Source organism: Meriones unguiculatus (genome assembly GCF_030254825.1).
Source record: "Meriones unguiculatus strain TT.TT164.6M chromosome 13 unlocalized genomic scaffold, Bangor_MerUng_6.1 Chr13_unordered_Scaffold_40, whole genome shotgun sequence".
Classification (NCBI taxonomy): domain Eukaryota; kingdom Metazoa; phylum Chordata; class Mammalia; order Rodentia; family Muridae; genus Meriones; species Meriones unguiculatus.
The window spans coordinates 631,058-647,188 of NW_026843649.1; the positions used below are offsets into that span (position 1 = coordinate 631,058).

Below are 16,131 nucleotides of genomic sequence, written 5' to 3' on the forward strand. Positions count from 1 at the left end.
TTTGAAATTTGGCAGGGAGTATATTTAATTTCTTAGGATGGCATTTAATGATGACACTAATACTACCTGAGCTTTCTGAGTCATTGAATTGTGGGTTTTTGACACTCTCCTTACCTGTTGTATTTGTTTTTTTTTAATTTTATTTGTTTGTTTTATTCCCATTTAATTCATTTTTAATTTAAATTTGTTTTTTTTAATTTATTCTCTGACATGAACTCGAGTCTTTGATTACCTCCTCCTGAGTGTTGCAGTCTTGCAATGCCACAGAGGAAGATGATGCAGCCATCCTTGATGAGACCTGATAAGCTAGAAGGGAAGGAATTCCTCCCCAATTAGGAGACTAGAGAAAGGGCATAGGGGCAGAAGAAGGAGGGTCGGTGGGCCTGGGAGGAGATGAGGGAGAGGGCTATGGCAAGGATACAAAGTGAACACATTGCAATAAATAAATTAATTAAATTAAAAAATAATTTATCCACTAAACATCCCAATTGTAATCTTCTCCCTTGACTCTTCCTTGTCTCACCCTCCATTCTTCTTTTCTCCTTATCTCACTTCCTATATCTCAGATACAGGGAACCTTCCTCTCCTACCATCTGAACCCAGCCTATCAAGTCTCGCTACAACTTCCTGCATCCTCTTCCTCTGTGGCATAGCAATGCCCCCTCCACCAAGGGGAAATGATCAAATAGCAGACAACAGAGCCCATGTCAAAGCCAGCACCTTCTCCCCTTACTATGGATCGAACATGGAGACTGAGCTGCCTATCAGCTACATCTGAGCAGGGGTCTGGTTCCTCTTCATGAATGGTCTTTGGGGGGTCCATCAATCTCTGCAGGTCCCCATGGGCCCAGATTTGTTGTCCTTGTTGGTCTTCTTATGGAGGTCCTGCCAGCTCTGGGTCTTTCTACATTCTATTCTCCCATTCTTTCCTATGATTCCCTGTGCTCTAAAGTTTGGCTGTGAATCTTAGCATCTGTTTCGAACCCCTAATGGGCAGAGTCTTTTGGAGGATATGTATGTTAGGCTCTCATCCTCTTCCCTCTCCTCAGTCACTTCTGGTGTTGATTCTATTTCCACTTTTGCATAAGAATTGAGCATCTTTCATAGGGTCCTCCTTTTTATTTAGCTCCTTTAGGTCTGTAGATTGTAGTGTGTTTATCCAATATTATGGCCATTATCCATTTACAAATGAGCATATACCATGCATGTCTTTCTGGTTTTGGAATAACTCACTTAGGATGATCATTTCTAGTTCCATCTACTTGCCTGAAAATTTTATAGTTTCCTTTATTTTTTAAATACCCGAGGTGCATTCCATTGTGTAAATGTACTACAATTTCTGTAAAACAATGGTTTGGTTGAGAGACATGTAGTTTGTTTCCCTGTTATGGCTATTATGAATAGAGATGCTATGAACACAGTTGAGCAAATATCTTTGTTGAATGGTGGATCATCTTTTTGATATATGCCCAGGAATGGTAGAGCTGGGTCTTGAAGTAACACTATTTCCAATTGTCTGAGAAAGCATCTGATTGATTTTTATAGTGGTTGTATAAGTTTGCACTCTCACCAGCAATGGAGGAGTGTTCCTCTTTCTCCACATTCTCACTAGCTTGCTGTCACTTCAGGTTTTGACCTTAATCATGATGGGTTTAAGATGGAATGTCATTTTCATTTCCATGATTACTACAGATATTGAGCATTTAATGTCCACCATTTGATATTTCTCTGTGGAGAAATCTCTGTATAGTTCTGTACCCCAGTTTTAAATTGGATTATTTGGATTATTGGAGTTTAATTTCTTCAGCTCTTTATATATATTGTTTATTAGCTCTTTCTGTTGTATGTAGGGTTGGTGAAGATCTTTTGCCAGGCTGTAGGCTGTCATTTTGTTCTGTTGACAGAGTTCTTTGCTTCATAGAAGCTTTTTGTTTCATGAGATCCTATTCCTTAATTCTTGATCTTAGAGCCAGTGTTCTTGGTGTTCTGTTGAGGAATTTATTATCTATGCCAATGAGATCAAGACTCTTTCCCACTTTTTCTTCTAACAGATTTAGTGTATCTGGTTTTATGTTGAGGTCTTTGAACAACTTGGACTGTAGTTTGATGTGGGGTGATAAATATGGATCTATTTTCATTTTTCTACATGTAGACTTCCAGTTAGACCAGCACCATTTGTTGAAGATGCTGTCCTTTTTCCATTGCATGGTTTTGGCTTCTTTGTCAAAAATCAAGTGTCGATAGGTGTGTGGGTTTATTTATGACTCTTCACTTCAATTCCATTCATCCACCATTCTGATTTTATTTCAGTACCGCGCATTTTTTTATTACTATTGATTTATAGTAGAGCTTGAGATCAGGGATGGTGATACCTACTGAAGATCTGCTATAGTACAGGAGTGTTTTAGCTATTCTGGCTTTTTTATTTATCCATATGAAGCTGAGAATTGTTTTTTCAAGTTCGTTAAGGAATCGTGTTGATATTTTGATGGGAATATTATTTAATCTATAGATTGTTTTTGGTATGATAGCAATTTTTACTATGTTGATCCTACTGACCCATGAGCATGAGAGATATTTCTCTCTTCTGGTATCTTTTTCAATTTCTTTCTTCAGAGGCTTAAAGTTGTTTATTTTTTTTCATGCATGTTTTTCACTTGCTTGTTGAGGATGACTCCAAGATACATTATGTTGTTTTGTTTTTTTCCTACCTATTGTGAAGGGTGTTGTTCTCCTAATTCTTTCTCAGTCCATTTGTCTTTCGCATACAGGAGTGCTACTGATTTTTTTTTTAGTTAACTTTATATCCAACCACTTTGATAAAGTGTTATTCAACTGTAGGAGTTTCCTACAGTAGAATATTTGGGGTCACTTTTATATACTGTCATATATGTGAATAGCAATACTTTGACTTCTTCTTTATCAATTTGTATCCCCTTGATCACCTTTAGTTGTCTTATTGCCCTAGATAGGACTTTGAGTACTGTACTGAAGAGATTTGGAGAGAGTGTGTGGCCTTGTCTTGTCCCTGAGTTCAGTGGAATTGATTTAACTTTCTTTTCATTTAGTTTGATGTTAGCTATAGGACTGCTGTATATTGTTTTTACTATTTTTAGATCTGTGCCTCTGTCCCCAGTCACTCCAAGACTTTAAACAAGAATAACTGTTGGATATTGTCAAATGCTTTTTTGGCTTCTAAGGAAATGATCCTGTGCTATTTTTTTTCAATTTGTTTATATGATGGATTAAGATTCCATATATTGGACCATCCCTGCATGCCTGGAATGAAGCCTACTTGGTCGTGTTGGATGATATTTTTGGTATGTTCTTGGATTTGGTTTGTGGTTAATTTATTGAGTATTTTTGCATCATTGTTCATAAAAGAGATTGGTCTGAAGATTTCTTTCTCTTTTGGGGTCTTTTAGGATTTATCAAGGTAACTGTGGTCTTACAAAAGGAGTTTGGTCATGTTGTGTCCATTTCTATTTTGTGCAATAATTTGAAGAATATCGGTTTTCACTCTTCATTGAAGTTTTTGTAGAATTCTGCTCTGAAATCATCTTGCCCTTGGCTCTTTTTTTGGAAGGATTTTGATAGCTGCTTCTATTTTTTTAGGCAGTATAAGTCTCTTTAATATCTTTACCTGATTTTTATTCAACTTTGGTAAGTGGAATGTAACAAGAGAATTGTATATTTCATTTAGATTTTTCAAATTTTGTGGCATATAGGCTTTTGACATAAGAGCTAATGGTTCTTCAGATTTTCTCAGTGTCTGTTATCTCTCTGTCTTCCTTTCAGACTTTGTTGATTTGGATAGTGTCTTTCTGCCATTTACTTAGTTTGGCTAAGAGTTTGTCTATATATTTGATTTTCTCAAAGAACTAGCTCTTGGTTTCGTTGATTTTTTTAAATTATTTTCTTTGTTTCTAATTTATTGATTTCAGCCCTGATGTTGGTTATTCCTAGTGGTCTACTCCTGTTGGGTGTGTTTGCTTCTTTTTTTTTCTAGGGTTTCAGGTGTGCCATTAAGTTGCTTGTATGGGATGTCTCCAATAGCTTATGAAGGCCTTTAGTGATATTAAAAGTCCTCTTAGGACTGCTTTCATTGCATCCCATGAGATTAGGTATGATGTGCATTCATTTTCATTGAACTGTAGGAAGTTCTTTCTTTATTTCTTTCCTCACCTAGATTTCATTGAGTAGGGAGTTGTTCAGTTCCCATGTGTGTGTAGGCTTTTTATTATTTCTGTTATTGTTGAGGTTCAACTTTAGTCCATCATGGTCTGATAAGGTACAAGATATCATTTCAGTCTTGTTGTATCTTTTGAGGCCTGGTTTGTGACCTATTGTATGGTCAGTTTTGGAGAAGGGTCCATGAGGTGCTAAAAGAAGATAGATTCTTTTCTTTTTGGGTGTAAAAATTCTCTAGATATCTGTTAGGTCCATTTGATTCATGACATCCATTAGTGTCATTATCTCTCAGTTTAAGTTCTTTTCCATTGCTCTGTCCCTTGATAATAGTGACATGTTGACTTCTCCCATTATTAATGTACGGTGATTGATATGTTCTTTAAGTTTTATTAATGTTTCTTTTACAAATGTGGGTGTCCTTGTATTTGGGGCATTGTTGCTCAGAATACAGATGCCATCTTGGTGGAATTTTCCTTTGATGAGTATGAAGTAGTCTTCCTCATTTTGTATTTATTTATTTATTTATTTATTTATTTATTTATTTATATTTAGGAGCAATAACTGACATCAGGCAATATTTTCATAGTTTGAAACTATGTGTAACAGCATAGTTTTTAAAAAAATCTTTCAACATTTTATTGTGTTCTTTTTACATTTTTATTAATAACAGTTTATTCACTTTGTATCCCCCCTGTACCTCCCTTCCTCCTCCCCTTCCAATCCCACCCTCCATATTTCCCACCCCTGTCTCTTCCCCAGTCCACTGATAAGGGAGGTCCTCCTCCCCTTCACTCTGATCCTAGTCTATCAGGTCTCATTAGGAGTGGCTGCATTGTCTTCTTCTGTGGCCTGGCAAGGCTGATTCCTCCTCAATGGGAGGTTATCAAAATCAAAAAGCAGGCCAATGAGTTCCTGTCAGAGACAGTGCCTGTCCCCATTACTATGAAGCCCACTTGAATACTGAACTGCCATAGGCTACCTTTTGTGCAGGGGTTTCAGGCCATCTCCATGAGTGGTCCTTGGCTGGCATATTAGTTTCACAAAAGACCCCTGTGCCCAGAATTTTTGGAACAGTTACTGTCCTTGTGGAGCTCCTGTTCTCTCCAGGTTTACTATCTCCCAGTTCTTCCATAAGATTCCCTGCACTCTGCCCAAAGTTTGGCTATGAGTCTCAGCATCTGTCTTGACACCCTGCAGGGTAGGGCCTTTCAAAGGCCCTCTTTGGTAGGCTCCTGTCCTGTCCCTGTATTCTCCCTCATCTGATGTCCATCCTCTTTGCCTTTCTGCATGGGGTTTGAGCATCTTAGCTAGCATACAACTTCCTGATTAACTTCCTTAGGTGTACAGATTTTAGTATCTTTATCCTATATTTTATATTCTATATCCACTTATGAGTGAGTATATACCCTGTGAGTCTTTCTGCTTCTGGGGTACCTCACTCAGGATGATCTTTTCCACTTCCCACCATTTACCTGCAAATTTCATGTTTTCCTTGTTTTTCATTGCTGAGTAATATTCCATCGTATAGATATACCACAATTTCTGTATCCACTCCTCAACTGAGGGCCATCTGTGCTGTTTCTGGCTTCTGCTATTACAAATAAAGCTACTACAACCATAGGTGAGTGGATGTCCTTGTTGTATACTTTAGCACCTTTTGGATATATGCCTAAGAGTGATATAGCTGGATCTTGAGGAGGCACTATTCCTAATTGAGAAAGTGCCAGGTTGATTTTCAAAGTGGTTGTATAAGTTTACATTCCACCAGCAATGAAGGAGAGTTCACCTTTTTCCACATCCTATCCAGTATGAGTTGTCACTTGAGTTATTCGTCTTAGTCATTTTGATGGTTGTAAGGTGAAATCTCAGGGTGGTTTTGATTTGCATTTCCCTGATGACTAAGAATGTTGAACATTTCTTTAAGTGTTTCTCTGCCATTCTATCGTCCTCTATTGAGAATTCTCTGTTTAGCTCTGTACCGCATTTTTTAATTTGGGTTACTTGATTTGTTGGTGTTTAACTTCTTGAAATCTTTATAAATACTGGATATTAACCTTCTGTCAGATATAGGGTTGGTGAAGATCCTTTCCCAATCTGCAGGCAGTCATTTTGCTTTGATAACAGTTTCCTTTGACTTATAGAAGTTTTTCTGTTTCATGAGGTCCCATTTATTGATTGTTGCTCTTAAAGCCTGTACTGTTGAAGTTCTGTTCAGGAAGTTGTCTCCTGTTCCAATGAGTTCAAGGCTCTTCCTCACTTTTTCTTCTAACAGGGTTAGTATGTCTGGTTTTATACTGAGGTCTTTGATCCACCTGAACTTTAGTTTTGTGCAGAGTGATAAACATGGATCTATTTTCATTTTCCTACATGTAGACATCCATTTAGACCAGCACCTTTTGTTGAAGATGCTATCTTTTTTCCGTTGTATGGTTTTGGCATCTTTGTAAAAATCAGGAGTCCATAGTGTGTGGGTGTATTTCTGGGACTTCTATCCAATTCCTTTGATCCACTAGTTAGTGTCTATGCAAGTACCATGCAGTTTTTATTACTTTTTCTCTATAGTACAGCTTGAGATCAGGGATGGAGATACCTCCAGAAGATCTTTTATTATGGAAGATTGTTTTAGCAATTCTGGGTTTCTTGTTATTACATATGAAGTTGGGAATTTTTCTTTCAAGGTCTGTAAAAATTTGTGTTGGTAATTTGATGAGAATTACATTAAATCTGTAGATTGCATTTGGTAAGAGGACCATTTTTACTATGTTAATCCTTCCAAGCCATGAGCATGAGAGATCTTTCCATCTTCTGATATCTTCTTCTATTTCTTTCTTTAGAGACTTGAATTTTTTTTCAAACAAGTCTTTGACTTGCTTGGTTAGGGTCACACCAAGGTACTTTATGTCCTTTTTGACTATTGTAAAGGTTTTTGTTACCTAATTTCTTTCTCAGCACTTTTGTCTTTTGTATACAGGAGGGCTACTTATTTTTTGAGTTGATTTTGTATCCAGCCACATTGCTGAAAGTGTTTGTTAGCTTTCGGGGTTCCCTGGTAGAATTTTGGGGGTCACTCAGGTATATTATCATATCATCTGCAAATAGTGATACTTTGACTTCTTCCTTTCCCATTTGTATCTCCTTAATCTTCTTTAATTGTCCTATTAATCTAGCAAGGACTTCGAAAACTATGTTGAAGAGATATGGAGGGCGCAGCCGTGCCTTGTCCCTGAATTCAGTGGGATTGCTTTAAGTTTCTCACCGTTTAGCTTTATGTTGGCTATAGAATTGCTGTATATCACCTTTACTATGTTTAGGTATATGCCCTGTATCCCTGATCTCTCCAATACTTTAAACCTGAATGGATGCTGGATTTTTTCAAATGCTTTTTCAGCAACTAAGGAGATTATCATGTGTTTATTTTTCTTTCAATTTGTTAATATGGTGGATCATAACAATGGATTTTTGTATATTGAACCACCCCTGAATACCTGGCCTGAAGCCTGCTTGGTTGTAGTGGATGATATCTTTGATATATTTTTGTATTGGGTTTGCAAAGTATTTTGTTGAGTATTTTTGCATCAATGCTCATAAGAGAGATTGGCCTGAAATTGTCTTTATGCTGGGGTATCCAGGGCTGCTTGCTCCTGAATAACTGGGTTCTGGAGATGCCATATTGTTTGTCTTTTGTTGGTTGAGCTTTTACACTGGCCTCTACCCATTGGTATATCTTAGGTGTTGGATGTTAGTTTCTGGTACTTCCTGGAATCCTGTGGTAGGTCGAATCCCCTTGGCAGAAAGATTTTTCCCAAAGGAGCTCTCCTCCGTTTTTTAGGTATGGTCAATGAATGGCAGGTGTTTTTCAAGAATTGCCACAGCTCATCTCAGGCATACAGACCTGAGTAGTAATTGTTTCCTTTGTTAGTAAAGGGGGCTATCCTCTCACCCAGAGAAGTTCTGGAGACAGCTGCCCTGCTGCTGAGTTTCTTGCTGTAAATTTAGTGAGCTACTGCTGTAACCTGGGTGCCTTCTGGTTTGGTCAGTTTAGTTAGGGAAAACTGGTTGTCCTTTGGAGCAGTATCTGGGGGTTGATCTCAGGGAACCCAGGCTTCTGTAGGTTTGAGTTTGGAGCTCTATACCACAGTAGCCAAGTGGTAATCAAGTGGCAGGTGAGCACCACTTTCATGTATATAGCAGGAGGCTAGAGTATGGATCCTGTGGATAACCAGAAACTTTTCTGGAGCTAGGTGTCCTGAGGTAGGGCCAGATATTTTCCCCACATTTGGGTTTTATCCCAATAGGAAGACTCAGTCTGTGGTGTTTGACATGGTGTGTAGAATGCGTAGGCACTTGCCAATGATGGCTCCAAGCTGGTGACTGGGAAAAAATCTGAGAACTTTTCCAAGAATGTTCCTGTGTATGGTGGATGTAGTGTGTGTGTGGGGAGTTGGCTGAATTCTCTAATCTGGGACCTGCTGTTTCCCTGCCTGTGGGGTTTTCTCCAGACAGGGAAACCCAGCCTCGAGTGTCCAGGGGCACACAATTCTGTGATGGAGAGTAGGGCATATAAGCCTAGCAGCTGGAGGCACACTCAGGCCTGGCAGCTGTGCACCCACCGATCTGCAGAACCTTTCCAGGGATAAAATGGGTGACCTGAGGTCAGTCCTGCTTTCTTCCCTGTTTTTTTCCTAGACTAGGGCTCCCAGTCTATGGTGCCCTGGAGAACATAATTTAGTCTGGAAAGTTTATCAGGACAGAAAGGTGTATCCTGGGACCCGGGATATCTTCCGGGTTCTTGCTGAGTGATCTGAGAGTGGACCTGACTGACTCCCACACCGTGGAGTTTCCTCTCACCTGGGAAACAGGATCTCTGTTGTTTTAGGGCCCAGAGTTCAGTCTTTTAGTTGCTGTACCAACATTGCTGTCCTACTCCTCAGACCCAATGTCCTTCTGGCACCACCATCTTGGATTCCCCCCTTCCTCATCCCTTTCAATTAATTTGGTTGAAAGTCTATTTTATTAGATATTAGAATAGCTACTCCTGCTTGCTTCTTGGGTCCATTTGCTTGAAAACCTTATTCCTGCTGCAACATCCCAGGAACTTTCCCAGAGATTAGCTGGGTGCTCTGAGGTTGGACCCGATTGTTTACCTCATCATTGGTTTTCTTCTTACATTTGAAACACAGTCAGTTGGGACCCACAGATCCAACTATTGGACGCCATGCAGTCTCTGCTACCCAGCTTATCAGACACAGTATGCAATCAGCCCAATCATCTGGGATCTATTTTTAATTTTTACTGAATATGAGTATTTTGATTGTATGCATGAATATGCACCTCTGTGTGCCTAATCCTCACAGCAGTCTGAAGATGTCTTCAGAACTCATGAACTTATAGCAATTGATAGTAGTGGGTCCCAGGTAATCACTGACAATTGAGCCCAATTATTTGAAAGAGCAGCAAGAACTCCTCACTGCTGAGCCATCTGTCCTGTTTTATGTTGCTTATTTATGATCAGCATTTACATTTACACGTTAATATTTTCATCTTTATCTTTTTAGTTGTTTAAACATGCATTCCCTTTTAGTAAGATATCATTGAAGTTACAGTTTAAGCTGGGGCAGTGCAGATTTCTGGAGAATAAATATACAACAGGAGTGAATGTATAATTCCTTGTAGAAGCTTCAGTAAAGACCTCTGAGTTCTTTCAATATTTTGTGTTTGTTTGATTGAATTTTAGAGGAGACTCTGTCTTACTATATAGCTCTGGCTGTCCTAGAACTCTTTGAATAGATAATGCTGACATCCAGTTCAATAAGATACAGCTGTGTCTGCCTCCTGAGTGATGGAATTGAAGGCATGACAGAATACACCCAGCTTGTCCACCATTTTTTGTAGTTAGTAACTGTTAATAAATTTCTCTGATCTGTACTTAGTATTGATCATCTGTTAATTTCTCTCTCTCTGTGTCTCTGTCTCTATGTCTCTGTCTCTCTATTTCAAACCCTTCTCTCTGTTTGTCTTTGTACACATTAATTGCCATGTCTATTCCAAAGCTATATCCTCTTCAAAAAGTTCATATATGATACAGTTAAAACTTGTTATTCCGTTTTCTTCTAAAATGACTTAGTGATAACATTAATACTTCTTTTTTAATAGAAAAATTTTAATCTTTATTTTTAATTTATAGACTACATTATTTAGTAAGGAGGATATATAAAACAATGATCAAAGAATAATCATGTGTTCTATTCCCTTTCTTTTGTCTGGTCACTCAGAAATATGGTGTTATTGGCTATGATTGTTGTTGCTTGCCACTCACATTATTTTTTATCCATGTATTCACTGTAGTCCACTTTCCCTTCCACAAATATATGAGCCCCCCTCTTCACATACTGATATGCCACATCCCTGAGCCAAAACATAATATTCAGTACCATGTTGTCTTTTGACTGATGTTACCCATCTGTTCAGTGTCCCCTGATCAACACATCTCATTTGTTGCTATATAAAATATCATGACTGTGTTTTGTCCTTCCACTTGTATCATGACAGGGTCCTGACCTACTCACCCAAGTAACTGAAGATGATTCATAGATTGCTCAAGAACCCAACTAATGGCTACTTTATATACGTATCTTACAAACTGATGAAACACAGGTTTTTGAAACACGCCTTTGTTTTTTTTTCAATCTAACCTTTAGGCTTTTTCACCTCCCCTACTTCACATCAAACACAGCACCCAACTGTATAACATTCACACTTCTGTGTCAGAAAATAAATTGAAGAAGCAGTAGAATTATATGATTATATTGACAATGACGTATAAATTATATTGTTGCCACTGTTTCTGTTGTACAAATGTATGGCATATTTTAGAATTCGGTGACCTTCAATGATGTGCATGTGAAATTCAGCCAAGAAGAGTGGGCCTTGCTGGAACCTTCCCAGAAACAACTCTACAAAGATGTGATGCTAGAGACCTGTGAAAACCTCACTGCCATAGGTAAGACTGCAATTTTTCTTTCACTTTTAAAATAGACAACTTTTTCTTTGTTATTGATCCTCTTCTATAATTCCAATTGAGAATGAGGAGGAATGAGGTAAATAAATCAGGCATGGTTCTAAGGGTCACAGAAGATAGTGATTTAAGTTTTGCCTTAATAATAACATGATATTTCCAATAATATATATTTTCTGGTACTATATTTTAGGCTACAATTGGGATGACCATAATATTGAAGAACATTTTCAAAGTTCTACAAGTAATAAAAGGTAACTTTATGTGCATGTTGATACAGATATAAATCTTAAATTTGAATGTGTCCTGGAAGTCTGGTGTTTTTTGTTTGTTTGTTTGTTTGTTTATTGGCTGCTTTTTATTTTATGTTTTTGAAATAGATTTTTTTTCTGGGTATCTGTGACTTTCTTAGACTTGCTTATTAGACCAGCCTGACCTCAAAATCACACAGATCTGCCTGCTTCTGCCTCCACAAGTGCTGGAATTGAAGGCATGTACCAGCACACATGGCTGTGTCCTGGAAGTTTTAAAGAAAAGCAACAGTGTAAAAACAGCACTGCTTTAAGTGTACTGATGATCATTAAAATCTCATAATTCCATGTACTTCAATGTTAGATATCTGATTTGTGTTTACAAGGCACTCCCCTAAGATAGAAGAAAGTGAAATAATATTGTAACAAAAATACCATTTGAATCATATGGACATTATGGCTACTGACTTGAACTGCCAATCTGTTTAGTCTCATTCTATCTACTCAGATATTGTAAGAGGTGTACACAAATGAATTGGTGATCAGTATGTGTCCAAAACCTTCTAATAAGCAAAAATTACATAGTAGAACCAGTGTTACTAATTTTCATGCAGTAACATTGTAAAGTTTAGTGAAAGGAACAGCTTATGAGAATCAAGAATATTGTTGTAGAGAAACCTTAATCCCTATATGACATCTCTATGATGAACAAAAACAAACTATGTTAATTCAATGTGGGAATCTTTATTACTTTTGTAAATTAAACTGGTATATCATATGTCAAAATGATTCTAAGACACATGAGCATAGGGTTATTGAAAGAAGCAGTGTCCCTGTCTTTCTCCAAGAACAATTGATTTGGTAGTAGTCCCCACTTTGAGTAAATTTTCTGAATGTGATAAATGGTTACTGTTAATTGGTTTTGCAACTTCACTGATAATTCATCAGCAAACTCATATTGCTGAAAATACCCATGAATACTAGGAATTTGGAACTTCTGCTTATCTTGGCTCACTTTGTAAATGAAGTATCATTCATACAGTACAAAAATTTGTGAATGGGATTGCTTGGTAAAACTCTGAATTCTTACAATACTCTTCATATATAGGAGAAAACTTCTTATAGAAAAATGATGCTATAAAAGTGATCCACATAACAAATGCTTTTACCATCACAGGGATCTTAAAAAATACCCATAATGAAGGGGAATACCGTGAATGTGAATAAAGTGATAAAACTTTAAAATTTGATTCTTCTTTACAATTGGACCAAATTATGAAATTAATTCATATAGATAAATATATTTATTAGTGTAATGAAATCACTGTGGTAAATCTTTCACATGTGCCAATTTTCTTTGCAGGCATGAAAGCAGTCATACTGGAGAGAAACCCTTTAAATGCACTCTATGTGGTAAAGCCTTCCCCTATATCACTGTTCTTCTATGGCATAAAAGAACAAACACTGGAGAGAAGCCTTACAAATGTAATCAATGTGGTAAAGCCTTTGCAAAAAGCAGTCAGCTCATACAGCATAAAAGAAAAGACACTGGAGAGAAACCTTATGAATGCAATGAGTGTGGTAAAGCCTTTGCACAAAACAGTCATCTCATAAGCCATAAAAGAACACACACTGGAGAGAAACCTTATGAATGTAATGAGTGTGGCAAAGCCTTTGCAGAAAACAGTACTCTCTTAAGCCATAAAAGAACACACACTGGAGAGAAACCTTATGAATGTAACCAGTGTGGTAAAGCCTTTGCACAAAACAGTGCTCTCTTAAGCCATAAAAGAACACACACTGGAGAGAAACCTTATGAATGTAATGAGTGTGGTAAAGCCTTTGCAGAAAAGAGTACTCTCTTAAGACATAAAAGAACACACACTGGAGAGAAACCTTATGAATGTAATGAGTGTGGTAAAGCCTTTGCACAAAACAGTCATCTCTTAAGCCATAAAAGAACACACACTGGAGAAAAACATTATGAATGTAATGAGTGTGGCAAAGCCTTTGCAGAAAACAGTACCCTCTTAAGCCATAAAAGAACACACACTGGAGAGAAACCTTATGAATGTAACCAGTGTGGTAAAGCCTTTGCACAAAACAGTGCTCTCTTAAACCATAAAAGAACACACACTGGAGATAAACCTTATGAATGTAACCAGTGTGGTAAAGCCTTTGCACAAAACAGTGCTCTCTTAAGCCATAAAAGAACACACACTGGAGAGAAACCTTATGAATGTAACCAGTGTGGTAAAGCCTTTGCACGAAACAGTCATCTCGTAAGATATAAAAGAACACACACTGTTGAGAAACCTTATGAATGTAACCATTCTGGAAAAACCTTTGCAGAAAACAGTACTCTCTTAGGCCATAAAAGAACACACACTGGAGAGAAACCTTATGAATGTAATGAGTGTGGTAAAGCCTTTGCACAAAACAGTCATCTCATAAGCCATAAAAGAACACATACCGGAAAGAAACCTTATGAATATAGCCAACGGGATAAAGCCTTTGCACAGCAGAGTAGTCTCCGAAAACAGGAAAATACACACAGTGGAGAGAAGCCTTGTGAGGGTAATTAGTGTGATAAATCCTTTGCATGTACCAATCATCTCCTAAGACAACAATACATCCTGGAGGGAAGCCATAGGAATATAACTATGTGGCAAAGCCTTTGCACATAACATCTCCTAATACATAAAATAACACATACTGGAAAGATGTCTGACTGTAACCAATGTGAAAAATCTTTTGGACTTCAGAATAATCTCCACACTCATGAAAGAAATCCTAATGGACAGAAAGCCTGTGAGTGATTTTAACATGGTGAAACCATTCCACATTTGTATAATCTTCATCATCATGAAAGGATTCATAATAGAGGAAAAACTTATGAATGTGTTAAAATGGTCTTGCACGAATCCTGAGTCATCATGAACATAAAAGTATCCTTACTGGAGAGGAATTCTGTGAGTATAAGCAAGGTGGAAATGCCGTTGTGTACTTTGGTCCACTGAGATGCAACAGAACTGTAGAACTAGCTCAAAGGAAATGACCTCCCTTTTCTGAAAGGGAAAGGGGATAGGGGCAATAGAAACGGAGGGTAGTCATGGGCAGAGAAGGGAGGGGGATTACTATTGGAATTTAAAGTAAATAAACTTATTTTTAAAAAGAATACAATGAATGGTGAATGTCAATTACATGCAACAGTATTATATAATGTGTTTACGGAAGACTTATTGATAATCCTGATTCTCAACATTTACTATTTTCAGTTGCCTCACTTTACACAAGAAACTTTTAGTCCAGTGGATGAATATGTAGGGAATGGTGAACTAACACCAGCCAGGAAGTTCTCTGAGAGTAACACAACAGTGGTAGCCTAACCTACACTGAATTTTGAGATATGAGGGAGAAGGCTTTCTTTTCCATGTATGAATCTGCTTCTGGAGTAGATGTGTAACCATGTCAAGGGTGAGTTTTCTCTGCCTGACTTCATCTAGAGGGTGTCTTTAGACATAGACACCACCAATCAAATTTGATAGATGGCCTTTGACACAGATCCCTGATAACTCTCCCCTCCCTTCAAATATAGGATAATTTGGTTCTGTGTTCTTGTTCTTCTTATTCATATAATAGGAATGTGCTGTTTAATGCAAATCTAGCATTCTTGAATTTCCTAGTATTAAACAATTATCTACACCTATGCTTGGAGCATCCCAGGTACTCCCCAAGGAATATAAGCCACTGTGTTCTGTTTTCTGGAATAAAAGTTGAACTTACTTTCTGAGGTGGCTCCCAGAGTGGCTAACCACTGTTATACTCGTGAGCGTTCCAAGCTTTATACTACTCATCTTCTGCCCCTCATGCCTTCCTGGGCTGGTGGGAAACAGCCCTCCAGGAAGCAAGCATCACATTCTCTGAAATGCCTGTGATAAAATATTTCAGACTGCGTAGCATTTCAATTTTCACATGTTTCTGGATTTGAGATGGTCAATCAAACAGTATCTTGCGATGGGACTCATTAAAATGAGTTATACTTAGTGTTTAGTTCAAGGTAAGGTTGCAGGCAAGCTTCATGGTATGAAATCTTCTAAGGTGAGTACAGTGGCCCATGGAAAATAAATACAAGCAGAAATTTTATTTTTCTGTTTTTAATAGCTGAGTACTGTTCTGATAATGTTAGGGTGAATGGCAGGGGAGAGGAACTCTCCTTTTGAGTAGTCTACGGGAAGGGGATGGGGGAAGGTGGAGGGAGGGACCAGTAGGAGTTGAGGGAGTGACCTTCAATCACCATATATAATGAATAAATTGTGAATAAATTGTGAAAAATAAAAACAATTAATAAAATAACATATAGTAAGAAAAACAAAGCAGAACAGCAAAAATTTGAGTCTAGTTTGGTTAACTGCCCTCCCTCAAATAAAAGAAAGAAGATATATAGAAAGAAAAGAAAAACAGAATCTTTGTCTTTGTCACCTTTCTTCCCTGTGAACTCAGTTGAAGATCATTATGCAATGGAGACCATGATTCTCTCTCTGAAGTTTATGTTACCACAGAAGTAGGATTCAAACCTGAAACTAATGGCAGAGTTTCCTAGTTAACATATCAAATCAAACCTACCTGCCATTTTCTCTCAGAAATCCTTCAGTCCTTCCATGTTATCTGTCC

General features: G+C 37.7%; 1 protein-coding gene across 1 annotated transcript in view; it reads left to right on the forward strand.

The window, feature by feature from the left end:
• Positions 1-16,131, forward strand: part of LOC132651109 (zinc finger protein 883-like) — a gene marked incomplete at its 3' end in the record, with an annotated part of 226,482 nt that overhangs the window by 14,364 nt on the left and 195,987 nt on the right. The window contains exon 2 of the mRNA XM_060376402.1: positions 12,851-13,926. Within this exon, the coding sequence (XP_060232385.1) occupies positions 12,851-13,926 (1,076 nt within the window). The remainder of the gene's footprint in view (positions 1-12,850; positions 13,927-16,131) is intronic.